The sequence below is a fragment of the Cheilinus undulatus genome, linkage group 1 (assembly GCF_018320785.1).
Source record: "Cheilinus undulatus linkage group 1, ASM1832078v1, whole genome shotgun sequence".
Taxonomy (NCBI): Eukaryota; Metazoa; Chordata; class Actinopteri; order Labriformes; family Labridae; genus Cheilinus; species Cheilinus undulatus.
In genome coordinates this window covers 17,725,202-17,751,409 of record NC_054865.1, presented here as the reverse complement: position 1 = coordinate 17,751,409, position 26,208 = coordinate 17,725,202, and the positions used below count along the sequence as shown (strand labels likewise).

The 26,208-nt window shown below is 38.3% G+C and overlaps 2 protein-coding genes across 5 annotated transcripts in view; one reads left to right on the top strand and one right to left on the bottom strand.

Annotated features, from left to right (window-relative positions):
• Positions 1-14,203, bottom strand: part of immp1l (inner mitochondrial membrane peptidase subunit 1) — a 29,941-nt gene extending 15,738 nt beyond the window's left edge. For 2 of the 3 annotated variants that reach the window (XM_041789230.1, XM_041789248.1), the window contains exon 1: positions 14,117-14,203. The gene's annotated coding sequence lies outside the window, so the exon portion shown is untranslated. The remainder of the gene's footprint in view (positions 1-14,116) is intronic. The other variant, XM_041789239.1, reaches the window with a different exon arrangement.
• Positions 14,204-14,263: 60 nt separating this feature from the next.
• elp4 (elongator acetyltransferase complex subunit 4) overlaps positions 14,264-26,208 on the top strand; it is a 92,592-nt gene continuing 80,647 nt past the window's right edge. For both annotated transcript variants that reach the window (XM_041791687.1, XM_041791679.1), the window contains exons 1-4: positions 14,264-14,429; positions 17,027-17,062; positions 24,430-24,551; positions 25,878-26,012. In XM_041791687.1, coding sequence (XP_041647621.1) covers positions 14,273-14,429; positions 17,027-17,062; positions 24,430-24,551; positions 25,878-26,012 — 450 coding nt within the window. In that variant the 5' untranslated portion in view covers positions 14,264-14,272. The remainder of the gene's footprint in view (positions 14,430-17,026; positions 17,063-24,429; positions 24,552-25,877; positions 26,013-26,208) is intronic.

Genomic DNA, 26,208 nt, shown 5'->3' with positions numbered 1-26,208 from the left:
TTTTTTATTTTCAATAAACTAGTAAAAAATAATTTAATTTCTGTTTTCACTTTGTCATGGTGGAGTACTGAGTACAAATTAATGAGAATAAAAATGTTTTTTTTCTGACTGTAGCATCAGGCTGAATATAACAAAATTGAAAAAAGTGAAAGGGGTCTGAATGCTTTCTAAATGCACTGTAATTCAATTGTTCAGATCTGCTCTAATGTCACTAAGTTTACCAATAAATTGAGTGAAGAGTAGGGCAAACTGTAGCCTGGTTTGCCCAGTGATGTCTGTGCAGCCACTCGCTGCGTCATTCATCATAAACAATAAATAAGGCACAATCTGTAATACATTCTCCTGTTTTACGTTTATTAAGCTCCCATCTAAACAACATAAAAAACAACACAGAATTAACTATGTAGGGCCCTAGGCAAAGATCAATACTTGATGGTGCAATTATACATTCTGCCAATATGTAAGGCTGATATATCATTTATACTGCTGATATGTGTGGCTGATACATCAGCTGTTGATATTGGCAGAAATTTTTGATATATGCTGACAATGATATTTAACTTTTAAAGCTAATATCTGACACATGAAAGAAACATATTCAAGCAATATTTTTGTCTGTAACTGATTATGGTGATATCCTTTACATGCATGTTGGACTCAGTGTACCATGCTGTCTTGAGCTGGAGGCTTTGTCTACCAGTTACATGCTCTTGCACTGCAAAATAGTGACAAAACACAGAGGCATTCTGGGTATAAAATAAAATGCTTAAAAATTTTTTGATAATGCGTAAGTTTGAGCCCACATTGTTTTGTGGCCCATGTTTACCAAAAACTCTCTAAATATTGGGCATGCCGATGGTCGAGTGGTTTAAGGTGTGCACCCTGTACGTGGGTGGCCCTGGTTCAAATCACCGGAGGCTAATGCAACTACTACTGCTAGGTACCTCATATGACTCAACTTCAAAAATAATGAAATATCCTTTTAATCCATCACAAACTGCAAGCAATAGACTAATTTCTCAAGTTAATTGGCACCAGCACATTTGTGTGATTACAGCCAAGTTTCCAAGTCTACTTGCAATTTTTTCCTTAAACGAAAACAAGAAAGCTCCCTATATTGAGTGCCTGGACTTATTTTTATGTTGCCATGGCATTGATATTACTTAAGGATGCACAGTAGCGTTTCTTATAGGCTGATATTTACTACAGATATAACACTAGCAGCAGAAATATTCATATCTGCCTTCCAACTATTATCTGCTAACCTTGCAAAGCAGATGGATACGCCTGTTTCCTTGTTTTTCACTGGCGAATCCATCTTGCGAAGCTCCCATCTGAACCGTTTGGGCCCAGTTAGAAAGTGACAGGACCAATCAGCGATGAGGGGCAGTACTTTCAGGCGCAGCAGAGTCGTGACATAAACAAGCAGCAGCAAGAGCTGGTGCAGTTATGGAGGAAGAGGTTAGCGTGGATGCTGCTAAAGCGCCGGTTTTATCAGAACTTGACAACATTTCTGTGTTAAAAGAACAGAGAACAGCAGTGAGTTCTCCTCTTTTCAAAAACGACAAAAGTCGAGTACTTACATGTCTATAGTTGTCATGTGTTGTGTTATTCCTCAGTAGCTGGGCACGCGCAGCTTGCTTGCGGCTACGTCACATGCTTTGTTGCTCTAATTGGCCCGTAGAGATGTGACAGACAGAACGTTTACCCAATCATACTCAGAGGTTTTTTCAAAGCCTATGCCTTTTCTCAAACGTTTCCTGTTGAAGCTTTCCCAGATGGATGCGTGAAACAAATCCATCTGGCGTGTCAGGTTAATTATCTGCCATTACCGATATAATGCTAATATGATATTGTGTATCCCTATTATTATTTGGATTTTTGGTACTGTATGGAAGTTGAAAAATCTTGTACCATGACAATCCTATTAACAGCTCTAAAAGCACAATATATTGAATTTTCTTTTTTTAATCCCCCTGGTTTTGGACATTTCTCTCTTTGAATAGTTTTTGTAAGAGGAATATCAGTATGGGAGCATGTCTAGATAAAGCTTATCTTAGAGGTTAGTGTGCACTTGAAACACATTTTATCTGAGGCCGCTGTCCTGCCAGTCCACCCCAGGCTAAAGAAATCTTTTTCTCCGTCCCCCTGGTTCCTTCTGTCTTTTCCCCTCTTTCTCTCTCCATGTCTCCTCTCTCTCCCAGGGTACTATTAACCAAAGCAAGCAGAGCGGAAACCAAAGCCCCAAATCCTCAGAGCTCTGGGAATGACTTCCCAAAGATGGACACGGATTAGACCCCCAATTTCTCCCTTTGCCCCAACACCACCACTGCCCCCTCCTCATCTCCCCAGGTCCCCAACAGACCGGGTGTCAGGTGGCTCTCCCGGCCCTGCCAAAGGTGTTACCCCTAATCCCATTACCCCCCTCTGCTGTTCTCACACACACAAACACACACTCTCACAATGCTCTCTGCTTCATGCCAACTATATTCTAGCATTAAACCCTCTATGTCTTCTTTCATCCCTCGCATAGTTTGTCTCTTTGGCCCATTCGTCATCGTCTCTGATCCAAAAAAGTCCAGCTCCATCCTTTTACCTCCTCGTGCGCTGCTGCTCTGCTCTCCTCTCTGTATCCTGATCACCCCCGGCAACCCTCTGCTTTCTGCTGCCTCTGTGAGCAGGTGAAGGTGGACTTGGGGCCCAAATGAGGTGCCCCCTTCCCACTCACAGCCTGTTCTGTTCCTCTTGTTCAGGAACTATAAACTCAGTCCTCCCACAGCTGCTACAATAACACCTCTGGCCCTATAATTCCTCTGTTGGGAAGCAAGCGGTCTAAAGGTTAATGTGAATCTCAGGTCTGCACTAAGGCGACATGTTCGGCTCTATTTGTCCTCCACCAGTGTCTCCGTCTATCATTGCTCTACTGTAATTCTCTCTCACATTTTCTCTTCTTTCTGCCAAGCTGGGGGGGGGATCAGGAATCTTTGCTAGCACTTATTCTCAGTGCACAGTGGACAGCCTCCCTTACAGCTGCCCTCATATCTCTGTTTCACCCCTCCCTTTCCTCCATTCCAGTGCGCATTCATCATAGGTAGGGATTAAGGGACTTTGCATAACAAGATCACACAGCCAGTGACTGATATCAAGAGAGTCCATATGCAGCCGCCTGGTTTTCTGAGGCACCCTCTGTCATTGATAGTGTGTGTGCACATGTGGCGTGAATGTGCACAGACAATAGCATTACCTATGTGTTTCATACAAAGTGTATATATAAGCTGCAGTGACTCCTATGGGATTCAGAATGAGGTGGACATCCGCAGAGACCCCTGATTAGATCTCTATTACCTCCAATTCCCCCGAGCAAAGACTTGGGCAACACACACTATCTTTTCCCCCTAATACCCAGCGTATGTGTGTCTGTTTGTAAGTATCAGCATTAATTGAAAGCTGTATTACAGCTGTAAATTAACACAAAGTCTCTCCGCTAATCCAGGATTACACGCCAAACATGTTCATGGGAAAACAAAGAAAGTCAGTGCAGCCATCTCTGCAGAACCATCTGTGGTCACTGGCCTCCTGTGGTTGCAGCGCAGCGCTACAGTGAGGAAAAGAGGGGGGGTCACAAATGAACAGCAGCCAATGGTAACACAGCATTGTGTGTTTAACTCTGTGATCCTCTTACTGAGGGAGCGTTGTTCACTCAAGGTGGAGCAATCTCAATTAAAAGAAAGAAAAGAGAGGGTTTTTTTTTTCAGTTGTAACAATGAGGATAAAATGCAACAGTATTGGGAAGTCTATCACTGTGTTCTCCTAGCTGTCAGAAATGCTTTTGTGTACCATTTGAGCCACAGAGAAAAAATGTGATGAGGTGTGTCTTACCTGTGTGTAAAGTGCTGTTCTGGATATTGATTTCTTGTCCTTTTAGATCAAAAGCAATGCTTTCTAAGGGTAGAAGAACTGTATGAACCCGGCAACACTGGAAGGTTAATATAATTTATTCCATATAATGGATTTATATAGCTTACAAGTGTTTAGATTATATGTTTGTATGATGATGTTCATTAGTTTTAGTCACATTTTAGTCATTTTTTAAAAAATGTATGGTTTTAGTCTAGATTCAGTCTAGGGGTAGACGGATTATGGACCTGGATAACTATTGATAATTATATTTTGCATTTAGACGATTATCGTATCAGCATTTTATTTAGCATTTCAGATCTGCTTAACAGCAAATTTCTTTTTAAAAAGCTGGCGAATGGAAGTTAAGATATGATCAAAGTTGTGTTTCCATACTGTAGTAATAAACTGTCTTTCTACCAAAGCACAAGTCTGCCCGAAGTACCACCTTCAGGAGAGGTGTATTTTCTCAGACTCAAAAATCAGGAGAAACTCTTATTTTATTTTTCGTTTTTGACAGAAAATGGAAAAAACAGAAAAACGAGGCGTTTCTTTCATTTTTGACAAAAAAAAAAGAAAATTTTGCCATTTTCTTGTTTTTATGTTGCATTTCTGTCTCAAAAAAATTGGATAAACAAATAGGCCTACATTTTAAAAAGGGGCACAATTTGTTTTTCATTTCTGTCTGTTTCTGTTCTCTTGTTTAAATGAAACACTTGAGGAAAAGGAAATCATGTGACCCATTCAGAAAGGTGAACATTTCAAAATAAAAGCCCTCCTATACAATGTATCAGAAATAACATCAATGGTAAAAGTACTGTTGATTTGACAGACTGTATTAATATTAGGACGAAAATAAATGTATATGAATAAATAAGCCTGGACTGCTTGAGGTATTTATCCATGTACATGGCAGGAGCCAGATTTTCAATTTATGATTGTATTGTTTAGTTAAAAGGTTTATTTATATTAGTGTGTGTACACAAAAATAAGTGAATATATAAATAAATAAATAAATGAGTAATCAGAGCAAAAAACAAACAAACATTGAACAACCGGTCTAATAGGTAAATGTTTACTTCGACAGCTTAAATTTTGTCATATTCACCTTTCTGAACGGATCACATGATTCCCTTTTCTTCAAGTATTTCATTGAAACAAGAAAACAGAATAACGGAATTGAAAAAATAAATGGTACACTTTTGTTTTTGTTTTTTTTTTAAATTGTTGTTTGTTTTTCTGTTTTTGGGACCAAACTGAAAATAAAGGAAAAAGTGGTTCATTTTTCGTTCTTTTTTTTTTTCATTTCCTGTCGAAAATGGGGGGGGAAATAAACGAAATAACGAGAGTTTCTCTTGATTTTTGAGTCTAGTTTCAACCAGGAAATGACTCCGCCAGAAAACACACTGACCCAAAGCACATCTTAGCTAACTGCAAAGACACCAACAACAACAGGGGATCAAGCCATGGTTGTCAAGCTACACTGGTGATTTGTCAACAAAACAGCAGTACATAGAATTAAAAGAATAAGAATTTAAAAACACTTTAAAACATTTTAAAATCTTTAAAGATGTAAAAACATACTAAAATGATTAAAAGTATGTGATGGGATCAACTTCATTATTTCTTTTAATAAAGGGGACTTACTACAAAGTTTAGATGTGTTTACCACAGCTGCTTTGGGTGAGGATGATGAAGAGGACTGTTCAGCAGCTGAAGCTAATATTACCAGTCTGACTTCTACTACCAGCAGCATGCAGAGCTGAGCTGTCTCAACCAGGTACCACGCTTTTATCTGATTTGATGCAAACAGCACCCCTGGCTTACACAGAAGAGGTACAGATTCAACCTAACAGTGTTTTTGTGTTTTAAATTTCTAATTTAGTTTATATATTGCAGCATTGTGTTATATGTATTTATTGTATCTTCAAAGATAGAGAGTTTATGCACTACTAAAGTCTCAAAGGCTGAACTTCAGGGAGAAGAGGTGGAAATTAGTAGCAGCTGCAAATTCTGTGCAACACATCAGTTTCATTATTTGCATTGACACTACATTAACTTGAATTTTCCCTAGCAAATAAAATATTTTAGTGGATTCAATTTCAAGCAAATTCCTTTCACCTCAATAAGAATATCTCTATGTCGACAGACACTGAGCTGGTAAAGGAGAAAAAGCAGCTAAATAGAAGAAAAGTCAATGATATTACATCAACAGTGATAGTGAATTAAACACACATGATTGAAGCCATAAGGAAGTATTCAAAAAGGAGTTACCGCTGCATGTCTCAGGAGATTTGAGCCTGCCATTGACTGTGTGTGTTAATTGATATACATGACCAGTCTATTAGAAGCACAAAGAGAATCTCAATCCACACAGCGCATAAGGGCCTTGCAGTGGACTCCTTACACAACTAAATTAGGAAAACATGGGCTGAGAGAGAGCAGGGCAACAGGGGGGCTAAGAGGCTTACAAGCCCCTTGTCAGATATTCGTCTTGTCCCTGAGGATCCCAGATGGAAGGGAGTCTGGAGGAGCGGGGACCAATCCCACCTCTGATGTCTTCCTCTGGGCAGCAGAAGGCAGAGGAAGGTGGGGCATTAGTCCTGTTGCGCAGAGCTTGATTTGATCTTAATGTGAGTGATAAAAAAGGAGGCGGTTCATCTACCAGGGGGGTCTGCTTCAACTATCAGTCCAATCTGAGATAATCCTGCTGATTTAGACACAGACACCTGGCTGGATGGAGAGTGACAGATGTAGAAGTCCCAGTCACAAGAGTCCTATGCCTCACCCCGTCTCATCTAAGTCTGCCCTGTATCGGAGGTTTAATTGAAGCCACTGATCTCCATATTGCTCTTTTCATTGTTGCTAACGGCAACACAGCCGTGAAACAGCTGAGCGAGGTTACTATTTGAGGAGCTGAGGGTTTAAACCTGCAATCAATGGGTCAGCCAGAGCAAATAATAGCCAAGTGATATGAATACAACTGCTATGAATTGAAAGGAAGTGTGGGCTGACAGAGTCCCCAGCCAATTATATAGAATGGAAAAATCAGCCGCTAAGCCTTATTGTATTGACCACAAGCGAATGCCTGGTGCGGGGCTGGTGCTGAGAGAATAGGCTGATCTTATCTGGTGTTGTATCAGATTCACAAAGGAGTTAGTGTTCTGCAGTGACCCGCTCATGACAAAGCCTGTTATACTTTAACACGAGCCAATGACAGACACCTCAACCTAAAAGCAAAACTTGTCAGTGTCTATTTTCTCTTATTCTGAAGGTCAAGCTGAATTTAGCTAGCTGGATTTCATACGACACCTGCAGAAAACCTCAGGAAATCGAAATAAAGCCATAGCAAGTATGGGATGCAGGGTAAATGGAAAAGCCCTTTAACAAATGTTTTTGTGTACAAACCCATCCTATGCTTATTGTACTTGTGCCCTTAGACTATTACTTTACTTTCAACACTAAGAAAACAAATACAGTGCATGCTGATGATAATCTTGCATCCTCCAGACACAAAAAAGTCCACTGCTTCTCGAGGTTTTACCCAGATTGCAGAATTTGACTAAAGAAACCAAAACAGTCTGACCCGGAAAGGTCTGACATGTTATGACTGCTGCCATTATATAGCTCAATCAGATACAGAGGCTGATAACACCCAGCAAAAACACTGCAGAAAAATACTTACACATGCCCATATTGCTCATAAAACGGGACAAACTGTGTTATTTTTGCAGAATCAGGCTTCTGTGTTTACACTTCTACAAGCTGAGTCGTGCTGTAGAGCCCAGGGGTTAAATCAGGATTTAAAGAATGGAAATAAGGTGATTGGCCCCGTGCAGGGGATGTGGAGAAAGTTTCCACTCCTGCATCCTGCACATGCACCGCTCAAGCAAAGATGCAGATCAGTCAGCGCATCTTATTTGTCTGGTATAGGCTTTCTACAATGCCCAGTGTTGTCAGTCATGATATATTCCCTTGGTCTCCTGTCAGCACGTATAAATCTCAACAGTGCTGTCAAAACAGCAGGACTGCCTCTGCTGAGAGCATTTGTAAAGTGAGCAGTTGGACTATTGCATCCTCTGGAGCCTTACAGTATCCTGTGATCCTGTGCTGCCTCTGGCCTCCCTCTGCCTCACAAAGGTTTTTTACAGCTGTCTTAAGGATTACACTGATCACTCATCAGTCAGCAGCTATTAAGAGTGGACATTGTACAGTCCAAAAGGAGCCAGCCTTTCCCCTGTGAGCGGATTACCATTCACTGCAGACATTTTGATATGTCACAGTCAGACAAGGCAGGTGTCACTAAAAACAAGATGATGTTGATGGTTCAATTCCATTTAAATGACCCAAATAGAGTGACAGTAAGTAAGCATGATACACCATGCATCACAAAAGCATTGTATGTTGCATCCTCATGGTGCATCTAAGTAAAGCAGCCTGGTATAATGTATGCTTCAATCATTCTCTTAGTTTTATGTCCTAGAACAAAGGTGGACTAAGCAGAAGTAGGGATTCAGTGACAGACTCAACTCATGACATGTATCACAGTACTGGGTTCATAACACATCTTTATCCCTTTATTCAATTTTCCCATTTTTATATGGAGAAAAAGTTATTTTAGCGAATTCATCAATTAATGATTCTTTTATTTCAATTCCATGACGATAAAATGCTAAATATCCCATTACTCATTTTTCTTCATAATAAGTGGTGTAGAATAGGGCTGGGCAATTAATCTACAATTAGATTAAATCACAATATGGCCTGCTGCAATTTTCAAATCACAGAGGGTGCAATATTTCTTTGAATTGAAATTGTGTCAAAATAGCAGTTTTAAACTTTTTTATGACATATGCAATAATTCAAGTGTCAATTTTTTTTTTTGAATAGTCTATAAAAAATCCTACCTTCACTTTTGTTAATTTTCTTGTTAATATGAGAATGACAAAACCCTTTCAATGCAACAGTTATATCCAATTTGTAATACAATTCCAAATCATCAGAATAAGATATTTTCAAAGAATCTTTCAGCCCTTGTTTAGGAATAAAAGAGAGTTAAGGAATAATCACATACCAAATCGCAACTGCAATATTGGAGAAAAAAAATGCAATCAAACTATTTTCCAAAATCGTTCAGCCCTAGTGTAGAATAGCATATATCCACTTATTTTTTAAGTGTCTATAAAGAACACCATTTCTCAGTCCTCTCTGCTGCACATCATTCTGTGGTATCCTGCAAATTTTTTCCAAGGACTACAATGATAGATGACCCGCCTTACTCCACCTCTAACTGATGCATTGTTTACTTCATTGTTCAGCTAGGTAAGAATATAAGGGTAAGACAATCAGACGGGTCATACTTTGTGGTTCTCTGGGATATCTCGCAACATGAACAGAGCTGGAAAGGCTACTTTCTATCAGCTTGCTTCCATCCTAATAATTCCATAAAGATCCACCAGCTGAAGTCAAGATGCAGAAGTTGAGTGTCAAATAAAAATTTTTTAAAGATGTGATTTTTTTTTATTTTTAATAAAAACTGACTGCAATCGAAGCTATTTAAAACAAATCCTTGGTTGAATAAATAACTCTACAGTTCTTGAAGGGAAGATCTTTCAAACATGGGTCAATGACATGGAAGGCTTCATTCATTTGCGGTTGTACCACCTGAAATGCAGGTGGTGCCACCTGACATTTGCAACTCATTATAAATTTAACAGGCAAATACTCAGACGCATGTTGTTAGTGGAGAAATATATCTCTAAAAGAGCAAGAGTTTCATAGTAAAGTCAAATGTCTTACCTTTTTTATACCACCTGACATTGAAAGTGCACCCAGTAGTATCATAGTATCATAGCACTTCTTGCAGTTTTATGACCTGAAACACTGGTTACACCACCAGATATTTACAACTAATTTCAAATAAACACAAATACTTTGGCATATGTTGTTAGTTTTGTTCTGGTTAAACGGTGGACACATTTATTTTAGAAAATAAAATCAAGAGTTTAATGATAAATACATTTTAGTTTAACATTTGTTGCACCACCTGGTAGTTAAAGTGCTATTATGTGCAATGACAGTTAAGAACTTACAAATTCAGGGACAAAGGTTTTAGATGAGCCTAAATGATATATTTTATTAACATTTGTTTATTTGGAAGATTTCAACCATGTCAAAGCATTCTGATTGGAACTTCTCACAATGAAAATGTCATTTTTAATAGTGTCAATAATCTGTTCTACTACTCAGATGGTCGCGGTACCTGACATTTTTAGGGTTTGAGATGCCAAAATATAAAAGTAAATATATTTTTCACATACATACTAAAAATGTATTCAAACAAAGCCACTTTGTGGCAATTTGTAGAACAAATTGCCACAAAGTGATTAATTTTTTAAAATGGAAATAATTGACTCAGACACACAAATATGCATGTCATGTCAATGACCTACATCCTTGTTAAAAAAAAATAATGTATTATAATATACATTTGTGTCAAATCAATTTATTTTTATATTATTTGTGTATATATTTATTGTATTTCAAGAACACATTATATTACCAGTATGATAGCAGTGTTAAATGACTTTCCAGTTTTTATTACTGACTGTCTGTAGTTGACAAACAACAAAAGTTGTTTGTCTTTTTTAAATCTGTTTCTAAATAGACTGTCACAATAAGAACAGATTGAACCTAGTGCAGGTGAGACTTGGTGTTCTCTCCAAACAAACAAAAAGGAAATACACTAATATCAGTATTGGAAAATAAAAGTTTGGAAATGTCAGCATATCAGCAAATATCCACTATTGTGCATCCCTAATATCAAAGTGTCATAACATCCTTATTAAGCACATTGCTGCATTACATCCTAAATTTAGGACTGAACCTCATGAGTTCAAGGATTTTTTGTTCTTCTGTTAGTTTTCAAATCTTCAGCATAAAAGACACACACAAGATATTTATTTTCAGTGGAAATCAGGGTCTAATGTCAAGTTTTGTCCCTCACATGCCACTCTGGTAGTTCACTTAACAGCTCAACCAGACACTCAATATTTCTGTCTGACACGTCTCTAGTCGAGGTGGAACAATTTAGAAGTGTAAACACTCAGCTGGTGGTACCTACAAAAATAAATATAGAATTTATTACGTGAATGTAGTCATGCTTTATAATTAATTACTCAATCTTAATTTGATAGGAGATAAACTTCTTTTTAATCTTTTCTATTTGGCAGAAGTTTATTCCTTCCCTATTTGCAGTATTAGCTTTTATACTATAAGATGATGCTGGTATGTGAACCAATTTTCTTGATATTAAAAGTATGTTATACTATCATTAATAGAACTGTAGTCTGGAAAATAATCTACACTCTCACCTTATTTTAAATCATAAACATAAAACTCAAAATGAATCTCAGCCATGAAAACTTTAAACACAGACTGATTGTTTTTTTTCTCAATCTGTAGTGTGACAGGAATTTAACTACATAGGAAAAATAATCTTTCCTTTGATTGTCTTGTTTGGTTGTAGCTCCTTAAGACACATCTGTGCTATTTTTGTCTAACTAATGAAGAAAAATGCTAGACACTGTTGAAGTTGAAACAGTAGATTTGCTCCAGAAAATGTTGTGTTGGCATGATCAGTTTATAGCCATTGCTTTATTGCAGATTTTTAACTGCAAGCATAGTCAAATATGCTGTAGGGAGCACTGCAAACAGTGACTTCTTAGTGTGTGCAAGCTGTGCCACGAGTGATCCAGCTTTGACCTTTTCACCTGATGAGCCCTTTAACCTAGATGTGGTGAATGTAGTGACATACAGATGAATAGAAGGGAAGAAAATTAGCCATTTCCAGTCAATGACCTATTTACTACATTATTTGTTTATTTATCACATTATATCACATTACATAAGACTAAGAGTGACCTCGAGGTTACTTTACCAAGGCCATCCTTTGGGAGGGAATATATCGTTCTATTATATTCTATATTTGGACCAAATAGTATTCAATAAAGGGATAATAAGTGAAGCTATTCATTCAGCTCAGAGATGGAGAAGTTGTATCTAGCATGCTACTGAATGGACAGTGGCATATGTTGTTTAAGCAGCATAAATGCTGTCAGCATTTATGCATCAGCGGGTGATGGCATGGCATAAGGGGGCCTACGCCATGTACTGCTCTGTTATATCAGTGCCATCCTCCACCGCTATGGTGCATATTCTGTCATATATCGGTTATTCTGCATGGTTACGGTGGCTAATTAACTTTGTTAGCTTTGAAAATGAAACACAGAAAAGTATACATTGCTTTAGTAAAATCACTGTTTTGCATCTACACTGTAAATAAAGACAAAGTTCACATTCACAGCAGTTAAATGAACATATATCATAAAGTAAGAACACTGGTATTAATTAACATAATGTGTCACAGAGATGGAAGATTGCACTGATGTGACAGGTGAGTGGTACATGGTGCAAGCCCTCTTGTGACATGCCATGGTTCACGGCACATGCACCTTAAGAAATAGGCCTTTGATACATATGCAGTGAATATGCAGCACATGTCGCTGCCTTTCTTTTCAATTTCACTGTCACTCCGTGGTGAGATATTTTATTTTTTGTAGACTTAGTGTTTTTGTCTCATGTCCATGTGATATGTTATGGTGAAGTAATATGAAGCTTTAAGTTCAGTGTTTAATATGTGTTTATATAAAAGATGCATGGTATTATCAGCATAATAATGGTATCTACAGATATGTACCTTTTTTTTATCATATTTAAGGCTGATATATCTGCAGTATGCATTAAATTCATAAAGTATTTAGACCCCCTTCACTTTTTTCAATTTTGTTATGTTGCAGCCTCATGCTATAGTTATTAAAATTATATTTTTTTCTCTCATTAATCTTTACTCAGTACCCCTTAATGACAAAGTGAAAATGGAATTTTAGAAATATTTGCTAATTTATTGAAAATTAAATTAAAATATCAGATTTATGTCAGTATTCAGACCCTTTGCAAAAGACTTCAAATTTAGCTCAGGTTCCTCCTAGTTCTCTGGATCACTGCTTATATGTTCCTACACCTTAATTGGAGTTCACCTGTGGTAATTAAGTTGATTGGACATGGTTTGGAAAGGCACACACCTCTCTATGGAAGGCCTCACAGCTGACAATGATATCAGAGCATAAACCAAGCCATGAGGTCAAAGGACTGGATTATTATAAGGCACAGATCTGGGCAAAGCTACAAAAAAACTGTTGCACTGAAAGTTCCAAGGAGTACAGTGGCCTCCATAATTCTCAAATGGAGGAAGTTTGGCACAACCAGGACTCTTCCAGGAGCTGGTCAACTGGGCAAACTGAGCAACTGGGGGAGGAGGGTCTGAGTAGGACAGGTGAGGGAGAATCAGATGGTCACTCAAGGCCATAGCAAAGGCCCCACTCCCCTGCCTGCTCAGTTTTTTCGACATCGGGCTGTAACATAAAAAAAATGGGAGAAGTGAAGGGGGTCTGAATACTTTCTGAATGCAATGTATATCACATACCAGCCTTAAATCTCAGCAGAATGTATAAAAGTCCATCTATCTATCTATCTATCTATCTATCTATCTATTTTCAGAGTATAGGTATATAAGAAGTGTATTAGTGTGAGCAACAGGGCCCTCTACTCATCTTAATGTCCATGAAGACATAAAAACGCCAGTGAATGTGCACAGTTTCAAAATACATTTCGAAAACCGAGTGGCACTTTTGGTAATGTATGCAATTAAAGTATTTATTTCATTTTATTACGGGTATTAAACTACTAAATTTGAACTGAAGAAAAGGCCTGTATAATGTTCTCGCCATTCATTTTAACAGAACCCTTTTTTACGTGACAACCCGTCATTCTCACTCCCTGTGTTAGCGTCAACATAAATTTGTGCGTGCAGCCTCTTTAACCGTCATATGGCATCTATGAAAATAGTAATTGTGCTTGGTAATTCCACTATGACTGTATTACAAGAACTGATTTGAAGGACTTGAGTCTGTCAAACGGTATTCTTGCTCTGAAATGTTATGCACCAACAAGGTCATAGCGGCTTGGTGTTGGGGTTTAAGTGACTGTTTGAAGCATGTAGCAGCTGCTGACCAGTGCCAAGTACATTAAAAACATATGCTTATGTTTACGGATAAATATTCAAAGAGAGACTTTCGTTAATGGGAAGAGCTTTGCTTACCTTCTGGCTGAGATTCAGTGCTTCCTTTCTGACAGTCCCACGCGTACACACGACCCCGCAACAAACGCTGCTCTCATTGGTCGAACACGTTCGGAGTCCTACGTGATTGGACAGCAACTTCAAAATATCAAAAGGCGTCACTACATTACAAACAGTATGGCGGCTCCCATGAGCGGTGTGGGAAAACCACCAGTAACGAGTTTCCAGAAGAAAACAAGGAGTAAATTAATTTCTATTCCTGGTACCAGACCGTCGGTTCAAAATGGACAACTGTTAGTTTCGACCGGCGTGACCTCACTCGACTATCTGCTCGGTCAGTAAACTATTGAGAGCCAATGGCAGCGCACAAGTAGCTAACAGCTATACAGGCTAACACTGTTTATCAGTGCACTGTCAGCTTCACTAGCAGAGGCTAAAAACAAAATAATATAGTCATGCGTTTGTCAGAGATTAACAAAATGCTTATAGCGTTATCAGAACAATGCTAGCTGTACTAAAAGGGGAAACTGAGGTTACGTCATGATATACTGTAATGCTCAGGCTTGTTTATCCGAACATTTTCATTCAGCATAATGGCAAATTAACACTGCTATTCCGTTCACCCAAGACTGGAAGTATGTCTGAGGTTTTCTTAAAGACTTTTCTCTTCTGAAGGTCATGTTAGAAATGTAGCTTTCCAAACTGTTTAATAAATACTTTAAGGACCAACTAAGCCCATATACTTGTTAAATCAGAACGTATTTTCATGTTACAACTCTAACTTTAAAAGTGTCTGACTAGAATGGCATGCCATGTGTAAATATCAGAGGATCAACCCAAAGTACAAGAGGCTGTCATTACTGATGATTCAGGCATAATATTATATAACAAATTTTAATCCAGAATTGACATTTGTTTTAAAACAAAAGGGGATGAAATCTACTGGTCTTTATTCCTCTGTTGTCAGTCTTACATTTTTATATAGTAAAGAAAAAAATGTTAATGAGTTTATAAGATAATTTTTAAAAAAAACTAAGCCTGATCCTCTGTCTGTTTTATTTTTAAAGCACAAAAATTGCAGTTCTTAATAAATATCCCTTGGCCCTTTTTGTGCTGAAATAGACACATAATTATGATTGCTTTGTATATGAACCTGTTTTTGTCAAGGGTCAATGGTTACTTGTTAATTTAATCTCAAAGCATTATGTACAATGTGCTTAGTGTTACTACTAAGCAATATTTTCAGGTGTGGCAACTAGGCCTAGAAATATACAATGGCATTGTGAAATATTGGGTTAGTAATATGACTTGTGACTTTACAAATAAGGGTATTTTTGCTACAATTCACAGTTGTGCATTTACTGTTCATCATCTTTTACACAATACTTTTGTTTGCAACATTTTTCTCCTGAACCCAAGATAAATACAAAGCTTTTTTTCACCACAAATTGGCACAAATGAATCTGAGAGTACCTTTTACTAAATTTAGCTTCAACATTTGACTGCATCAAAATGTTTTGAGCGTCATTCCCAGGCTGCTGTCCAACAGGTATCCGTACACATTATACTGAGAGTGCGTTGCTTGTTTGCTCAATTATTGCTTATTTTGTACCATGAATTCAGACTTTTAGCATGTGTTTATTGTAAATACTCATATTGCAAGTGAATGCACAGCCCGTTGGCAGTGTCTTAAACATCATGTTCCTATTCTCTCAGTAACCTGTTAAGACCTCACGTATAATAGTTTATCTATGCTGCCACCCAGACAAATCACTGATTGTCAAACAATAAAAAGGTACAAAAATAGGGATTCTTACTTTTGGCTGCCTCTTTCCAAGTTGCTTTGCTTAAGTTTCATTTTAAACTATCATGGGATGCTTCCATGCTATCTGATATTTTCTAACTCATTGTAGCTGAAACATACATAACTTTTTTATTGTAAGAAGCACCTCGTCTCGTGTACTAGAATTGACCTGTATGCAAAATTAATAATTCTAATTAAACAAAGTAGAAAACATCAAACTAGCTGAAGTCAAGAGCTAAAACCCCAGTCCTTAAAACACACTTTAAAGTTTGAGAGAGAAGGGTAATATAGAAAAGACCTTCCGCTGAGGTAGGTGCATTGATTCTGCTTTTAACTGCTCAAACGTAAGGTCTTGGCACAATTTTCTGATGCATTTGGCGGATCTGTAATCTGATAAAGAAACATCCATACCCACACACAGATCAGATGCACTGAGGCTTTTGTTAATTGTGAAAATTCACAGTATGAGTTAAATTTTCTTGTACTGTGAAGATGATTTTGTAGCTCTTTCACTGCTTGAAAAAGAAAAAAGAAAACACCAGAACCATCAACTCCTGACAGAGATCTCCACATATATAGGATGGAGAGAGAGAGGGTGAGAGAAAAGGAGTGGCAGCATTTGTCCTGAATAGCCAATAACCCTTTAAATGACTTTGATGGGTGAGAAAAATGCAAACAACTGAAAAAATGATGGACAAAAGTTTCAGTCAATGTGCAAGCATGATTGACACAGCATACGATCACATGTCTTTTATGACATGTGGCAATTTCTGAGGGAAAAAATGGAATTAGTGTGCAAAGAACTTTACTCCGACATTCTGCCAATGTGTATTGGCAATTTGTTGGCTGTGTCAGTAGACACTGACACTGATATCATACATTGTGCATTTATAACGTGAATATAACAAAGCCATCATTAGTGACATTGGTAAACATCCTTTAGCATGGCAGGATGTCTGCTTTTTAAATCTTACATTGATGAAGCTCAGCTGTTGGGTCTGCAAGAGAAAATACATAAAATGGCAGCCAGCTGAAGGGAGACTATAAGTGGGTCGAATATAATAAGAGATTAAAACAAATATTTTTAAGTATCTGATATTATTGTTTGTTTTTGTCTCCACAAACAGGAGGTGGGCTGGCGGTTGGAACAGTACTTCTCATAGGTGAGCTTTGCATTTTTTTCAGGTTGAACACTTTTAATGCAAATATTAACATCCTTTATTAGATGCTACTTAGAACTGATCAAAGCAGGTGCTGATTTTATTGGTTGGATTATTGTCTTCATTACAGCAGCACAGGGTCCCTGCAGACTTTTTCTAGTTCAGTTACATCATTTTAAAAAACATTTTATTGGGGGAATTTTTCCTTTATGCTAATAGGGCCATAAATAACAATCTAGGAGAGGATGTTGGTAATGACATGTGGAAAAGGGACACAAGTTGGACCTGAATGGGCTCCCCACTTTGAAGACTAAAGCCTCTGAATGGGACCCAACGTATCCATGAGGCCAGTGATTCTCAAATGGAGTGGCGAGGCACACTAGCGTGCCTAGAGGCAAGTCTAGGAGACTAGTGTGTATTTGTGGACATGGTGTGCCTTGAAATTTTGACTTGATTTTGGGCAAGAAAAGGCTGAAAACCACTGCACTAGGCCATCAGTGTCCCCAAATACACAAATGTTTACGTACTTCAGAGATTATTATATATATATATGTACTCTAACATTCAATAACATACAACATGTAACATAGCTTATGGGGAAATGAGAGTCTGTGACTAAAGTTACACAAAATACTGCACAACAACAGTCTAGTTACAGTTGAGCTTCAGGCATCATGAGCTTGTTTGATAAGTATATTTAAAGCAGTCTGAAGCTTTGCTCTATGTTTTCTCTGACTGAGTAATTGTAGAAAAGTTACAAGCACTAACCTTTAATCTGATCTTGAAGAGACATGTTATGTTTAATACTTTTATTCTGGGAAGATGTTTAATTATCACCCTCTCCTGTAAAATTAGTCTTCAACTTTGTGATTTCTTTTTGCAACTCTCCTGATTTTTTTTTTTAATAAAATTTGCTGACACTGCATCTACATATTGCTAAAATGTATGTTCAGCATTTCAAATGTATTCACTAAACTAAAATCAGTGACACTCTTCAGCATGCCACAAATAATGATCCTGTCTGTCTGTTCTCAGCTCTTTGTGGTTAGCATGTCTCTGTCTAGCAAATGGCAAATAGACTGATGACCTGGAGGTCTCTTGTTACATTCCCAGGTGTTCACACTTCTACTTTGATCCTTAATTAATATGCTCATCTGCAGATGTGTTATAAGAGTTTTTCGGGTGTACATTCAAAGCAAGTGGATTTGTCGAGACATAAATGTCTTTCACTGTATTATTATTGTTATTATCATTCATCATAGGCCTGGCTATATGCACTGGTAGACAGTAAGGTTAAGGTAGTCTTGTTTCCCCTTGAAGCTGTAATTTGTGTGTAGCAAAGGCCTATACCAACTGATGATATTGCTTTGCCCTTTAATTCACCCCCCCAATCGATGCAGGAGTCAGTGATTATACACTAATGCGTTCTTCCCTTCCATTTTGTGAATCAATGTACGGTTGGTTTCATCTGGTAATGAGAGACACAGTAAAGGTGAAATGCGTGTGTGAGCTCTCTTGTGTTTGTCTGTGAAAGAGCGATGTGCGTGTGTGTGCGTACGCACTGTGCTGTCTGGTTTGTTGTGTGGGTGGGTGGGATGGAGGGGGAGTTTTGGAGCGTGTGTTTGTTTGTGTTGGTTTCAGGCAGTCGTCTCCTACAGTCTGCCCCTTTAGCTGTGATGGCCTGTTTGTGAGACTCAGACATAAAATTATCAGACTGGTCGTTGTCTGCCTTTGAAGTGTCTTGAGCTGTCCATCCGTATTTGTCAACCAGAGGGGGATCAGGCCAGTATGGCTGCTGTCTGAAGATCTCTCATCTCTTGTGTTTTTGTAAGAGAAGGAACAAAGCTTTCCAGCTCTTATTATGTCAGGCATGTATGGTCTCGTTCCTTTCGTTTACGTAAATGTGCTTTTACTTTAATGAATTGGACCCGTAATGACTCCTTGGCTTTATGTCTTGACATAATTAACTTTGGAAATACTTTGATTTTCACTAACAATAAGAATCATTTCAGTGGTGAGCTTGCTTCTGATATTATTGTAAAAGGAATACATTTGTCAAGGTAAGTAATCATAGTTACTTGTGCTATCAAGGTTATGTTGAATGTTTGTCAAATGCATTACACTGAAAAAGAACTGTCATGACATTATATAAACAAAACTCTGAAAGTCTAAGGCAAGATCCAATAAATAATGGCCTATTTTTTAACTGATTCACAGACAAGGCATAAAAATTGTGTCTATATTGTGCTAGGAGATTCAGGATTGCACACTGTTATTTAGATGATTTCTTTTCACAATCATTAGGCCCCAAATACTGACCACAGGACCCGTGGTCATGCACTGATGGAGAGGCTGCACACACAGGATGCCCTAGCAGTTGGGGTTCAGTGCTTTGCTCAAGGGCAGCTATACAGTACTTGGAAAAAGAACTGGCATCTCTCCAGCAACCACGGTTAATTCCCATACTTGGTCTACCCTGGGACTTGAACCCCCTGAACCCAACCCAACCTAAATCCCTACTGATTGGGCTACAGCAGCTTTTGATAAGAGAGTCTTTTTGAATATTTTGTAATTAACAATTTCCTTACTATAACTATATTTCCTGTATTTCTAATTCAGTTAAGCAACATAAATACTCAACCTATAAAATGAGAACTGGACTCAGCAAACTGTGCTTTGATATTATGGCAGGTGCATCTTTAATAATTAGAATATTGTAATAAAGTTTTTTTTCCCCAAAATTTAATTCAAAATGCAAAAATATTCTATAGTGAAGAGTCATGACACAGAACGTGAAAGACCTCAAGCCTTTGTTGCTTAAATCTTGCCAATATGGCTTACATATAAAAACAAAATCCAATATCACAAAATAATGCAACCTAACAATACTAAAAGGGTTCTATTATACAGAAATGTCAACCTTCTGAAAAGTATGGTCATTTATACATTCATTGGAGTGGCCAGGGCTCCTTTTTACTGCATCAGTGTGAGTGATATGGAGCCTGAAGTCTGTGACACTGCTGGGGTGTTATGAAGCCTGGGTTCTACCATGGTCAAGCAAACCAGTTACGTTTAGTTTTGGCTTCACTGTGGGCAGGTGCCAAGTCCTGTTGAGAAAGGAAATCAGCAACTTCATAAAGTTTACCAACAGGCAGAAGCATGAAGCACTCTCAAATCTGCTGCTAGATGGCTGCATTGACTCTGGACAAGATCAGATAAACTTAGATTATAATGAAATTATCTTGTTTTCCTAGATGGATGGATGGATGGATGGATGGATGGATGGATACTTTATTGATCCCGAAGGAAATTGAAGTTTGAGCTGTTCCATTATACACATAACAAAGGCAGTAAAAACAACAGAAATCTAAAAACACCCCAGAGAAAACAGCTCTGTGGTTCAGAATGTGCACAAAGTAGGCAGAAAAATATGAAAGATATTTATATGTGAACAAGAACACTTTCTAACACTTTCAGGCCAATGAAATAACAGAAGAAGCAGGATACTTAGAGGTGAAGTTACAGAATCTGTCTTGAATGAATAAATAACTAGAAAAGCACTCAGAGAGCGCAGACCTCCACCATCAGCCCTATCTCCCAATAGCGAAGAATCCTTTAAAAACTTTCCTGGATCCAGATGATGATCCAGATCACTCCTAAAATCTAATTCGCCGATTACTCCCTCCGCGGTGGGGTGGAGACAGGGTGAGGCAAAGCATTGGCTTCGCTACATGTGGAAGTCATGGCAGAGGGTGAATATTCCTCTATTCCTCCCAGCATTGTGAGTATTCTCGCTACAATTCGCTGTCTTTCTCTCTGTTACGCTCCGACTTGTCTCCTCGACCAGGCGTGCGTCTTTCAAACTCTATAACTCCAAAACTTTGAATAAGTTACTCATGTCCCCCATCTCCTGGTGTAAAGTGGTAACAGTGCAGACCTCCGCCATTAGCCCTATCTCCCAATAGTACAGAATCCTTTAAAAAATTCCTGGATCCAGACAGTAATCCGGATCAGTCCCAAAATCTAATCAGTTCTTCCTTATGCCATTTCTGACATTTTCTGGAAATTTCATGAAAATCCGTACAGGACTTTTTGAGTTATGTTGCTAACAAACAACCAAACAAACCCACCTGATCACATAACCTCCTTGGCAGAGGTAAAAATATGAACACAGTATGGATAGATTATTACAATAAATTACAAGCAATGTAAGGTAAATATAGATATTATGAGTACCATCTGAGAAGTTATGAGTAACTGAGAACAACACGGACAACAAATATACAGAAAATAAATAAATACAGGGAATAATTGCATATAAATGAGTATTTGACAAAATAATATAGTGCAGATGAAAAAGACACTCATGCAATTGGTGTTCCTGAAAGGTGCATGGTGTGATTGTCAGTTTTTGAGAAGGGATTATTTCACAGTATTAATGTCCTAAGTGTCGTTGTTTATGTGTTGATGTTGCCATGGAGTTTCCCACAGAGTGACAGTACAAACGCAGTAAGGATTTTCATCCCAACCTGTCCCATGTTGCACAGTGATTTTTTGTTTTTCCTGCCATTTGGATAGCATTTATCAGCAGTATGTTGAAGACGATTGCTCAGATAACATCTCCTGATAATCTGTAATCACTGCTGGTGAGTTGTGTGTGAAGGCTTATTGATGCATTATGGGAGGTACGCAGTAGTGGCTGTCTCTCTAGAGCACAAAGATGACATTTACATGGAAGTTTGGAAAAAAGGAAATATTATTGAGAGTTAAGGCATTTAAGGCACTACTCTTAACATGAAACATGCAATGTTGAAGTAACCATCACAAATAGAAGTACTTTTGTAAATGTTGAGGATATTACATTGGATTGAAATTACCATTGGTTAAAAATGTTTTAGTGTGACAGGAGAGGGTTTTTAAGCAAATCAGTATAAAACACAACATATAGAAACAAAGGTTTAAAAAATGAAGTGAAACTTTGAAAGTGCAGTAATACAAACATGTAAAAGGGCTCAGTAAAGGTTTTAAAAGCAAGGTAAGTTCACCTGTGCACAAATGTCTGAGTCATCCATGTAAAATGTCTTTTTTCACCTTGTACTTTACTTCTACTAGAAAATCTCTAGACTAATACTGCTAATCATTTGAAACTGAAAAATAGAGATATGTCTGACTTACACAAGACTAAGGCTTGACAAATGCTGCTTATTAGCATTTGACCCATATTACCTATATTATAACTGCCTTTCTATTACATTTGTAACTACATCCGTAATGCTAATTATAATTCAGAATCTTAGGGTTTTGTTAATTGCCGCTTTTTCTCCATATTCCCATTATATGCCCTAAAAGATATGAGCTGTTCAGCTGTAAAATATACATATATAAAACCACATAGACCAGAGAATCATACATGGGGGAAGCACTCTGACCCAGATATTTCGCTCCTCCCCCTTCAGCATTAGTGGATATGATTCAAGACTTCCACTCCCTTGTTTGAATCAAGACAAGGTCCTCCCTCCCCTTTACCAAACCTTAGTCAGAGTAAGCAAAAAAAAAATTCATCCCATGACTGTCCAGAGTGACTGATCCACCTCAAAGATATGACCGTCCCCCACCCCCTGTTGCTCGTATATCCCCCTCCACCTCCCGCCCCCTCCCTTACCCCCCGCCTCAACAGCCTAATGACTCCTGGAGGTTCCATTTGTAAGGCTCCCATAGAAACACAGCCACAATAGGCCCCATCTTGAGAGGGCCCATCTGGGAGTCTTTGTGGGGCCTGCTGAAAGCCACAAAGGCCTGCTGACCTAGAAACCCATCAATAAGAGAACAGGGAGCCCCACCGACAACAAATTGAAGAGCCATGGAATTTCCTGGGCCATCCTGAGCCCGTAGGTGAGGACATAGACCAGGAACGTGGGAGGGGGGAATTCTCTGGATGTTTGAGGATGACACGTCAGGATGTCATTCCCAAGCTGTCAGCTGTATGCCCATTACCTTTAACTGTCAGTGCTGCCTTTGTCCTTGTGTCATTGTGTGGAGAGGCCTATGAAATCTTTACAAAATGATGATTGTGACAGGAAGCAGCAGTGGCATGCTGGGGAAAGTTATGTGTCCTGTTAGGGGGTGTTCATGGTGATGATACAGGCTTTTTTGTGGGTCTGGGGTATGAAATGACCAGGCGACTGCTTTTGTGTATTCTGAGAAAAGCTACGTTTGGGGAAGTATGCAGAATGTTAGAATTGTATGCCAGTTCAGATCATTCCTGGAGTTTTCCTCTAAATGAGATTGTAACTAAGAAATTAAATTTTTAATACTTTATGATGTTTTTTTCAGTAACATGTGAATTGAAACAATATATTATGTGTCATTAGTCATTGAAAATATAAAAAGTACCAAAACTTTTAAAGAAAAATACAGATCTATAGCCATATTCTTAACAGAAAAGCTGCTGAAGTGAAAGAGATAACATTTTCTAAATTACACAAATGCATAGCCAACATATTTGTGTAATTTAGACAATATGTATGAGTCTGTATTTTTGAAAATTAATTTAAAAAACAATTGCGGTATAGTTTTATAATACTGTGTGCCAAGAAAGCCTTTATTTTGCTGCCGTGGTATCAAAACATGATTATAATTTTTACTGGTATCATATCACAGTTTAAAACCTGTTACTGTCACATACTTACACTAAACAACTTTTCTGTTTTTAACCTACTTTTATGAAAATAAATACACCTGATGTGGATGCCACTAGCCACATAATAAAAGGATGCCATTGCCCTCAGAAGTCATACAAAAAGCAGCAAGATTCAAGCAAACCACATGTCGGGAATCATTTTGCAGACATTCACTATCTCATCCTACCTCTGCCTCCTCCTGTCAGTTGTCCGACAGCTTGTTTATCTTTGCGGGCTGGGGGAGGGGTCAGGTGCATAGTTACGACAGGTGTCTCCCTCTCACCTCCGCTGCCAGTAAGGGATATGATGGGTGAAAGTGGACAGAAATATTGTAGAGACCTTAACAAGAGAACTGGATATGTCATTTCTGCTCTGATACTTACATCACACTGAAGCTCCTATGATTCTATGCCACCTCAGCTGTTTCTCCACAAAAGTTAACCTGAATGTGGTCCTTACATCAATTACAGTCAGTGAGGCTGATGCAGTCATGAGCGTTGACATCTATCTTGAATGAAACAACATAGACTTCAGGTTGATACATGTTTCATATTTTACTACTATATCTTTTCCTTTGGCCTAGCAGACAGTGTGTATGGCATTAGATGGCAGTTTCTAGGTGTTGATGTCTGTTGCACTTTTTCACTCATGCTCAAAAAGTGACTGTTCATGCTTTTTCTTTCTTCTTAGAGGAGGACCGATATGATAGCTTCTCTCGTATGATCTTAAAGTACTTCCTGGCAGAGGGCGTCGTATGTCGACATGAACTTTTTGTGGCGGCTGCTCAGGATAACCCAGATGACATTTTACAGGTATGAAAGGAGGTGCCTTCTGTTCTCTAAGCTCTTCTGAAGTAAATGTGTTATTCTGCAAATTGCATGTTTATCTACACAACAGCTTCTGACAATGCATCCACAAATAAGCTAAAATAGCTGCAAATGTATATTTTCTTCCACTTTATATTGTCAGAGATGCATTTTGAAAAACTTTTGTTTACTTCAATAAGTCAAAAGATGTTTGAAATATTTTGCCCACTTTTATAAAGAGTTTTTTTGGTCACAGGATTTTAACCAACCAAATGCCGTACAGTCTTGTGTCTGATCCAAGCCATGATTTAGCAGGTATTGTAGGCACACAGCTTTCCTCAAGATGTGTCAGGGTCAGTGGGGGTGTCTGAGAGGTCGACGGTGGCATGGTTGTGGCATTGTTGAAATGTTTCCCGATGCATCACTTTGTGAAGAGGACCATAGTCCAAGAAGCTGACTGCCACCCATCATACAGGAGGGGGGCCTCTCTACCACTGATTGATAGTGGGAGGGGTCACAGCCTCACCCTCTCTTTACATATCAAAGACTTATTAAAAGAGGGGGATTCCCAATGGGAATATATCAAATCATTTAGTGTTTCCCCAGCTACATTCACAGTATGCTAATCTTCTGATGCTAAGGTTGTAGTTTATGCAGCATGTTAACACACAAGCCACCAGCTTATTGGAAGGAATCAGTTGAAAGAAAAAAATGTGCTTATGTACACAGACTGCAGAACTTTAAACCTACATTAACTTGCCTCAGCTTATCAATCATCAGGCTAGACTTGCCCCATTTTAGAAATATGTGTTTGTCGTACAGTGCAAGAACTAGGTTTTATCTGGCAGAGCTCTCATTTGTTTTTTATTATGCATGTTGGTCTGAGTTTTACAAATCCTCTACTGTTCAGCTCTGGAAAATGACTCAGTTTTGCTTGTTTCATTTCCAGTTTTGGTCTGACTCTGGATGTTGTGTGTCATTCAAGGTCACAGAGTTGTAAGGATCAGTCATCTCTCAGCAGTAGTGCCAGAGCAATAATCTCTCTCTCTCTCTCACACTGTGATGGTTTTGTTAGATTACACAAGGCAAAAAAGATTCCTCTTGATTTTTAACCCATAGTTTTCTAGCCATTTTTATATCAACTTAAAAGTTTAGAATTCAAGTTACTCCCAAAAGCTGACCCATAAACTTTTTTCCATTATTTTCTGGTGAAGAAGACTCCTTTAAAATGAGACAATCTATATGACATTATCTTGTAAGGGATCATGAAATGTCTCTCTGACCATCTACCATCAACTTATTTTATCCTATTTTGTGTATCATTTTGTGTAGGAACTCCCAGCTCCTATCTTGGATGATGTTGCTGTCCACAAGCCTGCGGAGCAGCCCAGACTGTCTACTGAACCTCAGGACAGTCTGGATTCTATGAAGATTGCTTGGCGCTATCAGAATCTGCCAAAAGTACAGGTAATCAGCCCACCTGACAACTTCACTTGTCTGTTATTATAATGGAATCAAAATATGTATGTAACTGAGTGAACCATGCAATACCAACTTGTGTTGGTATACTTCTGCTAAGGATAGTATGAGAAAGACCAGCCATGGCTCTCTGGCCCTTGTGGTTTGGCAATTGTCTCCACCACTAAATCCATGAGCTTCTAAA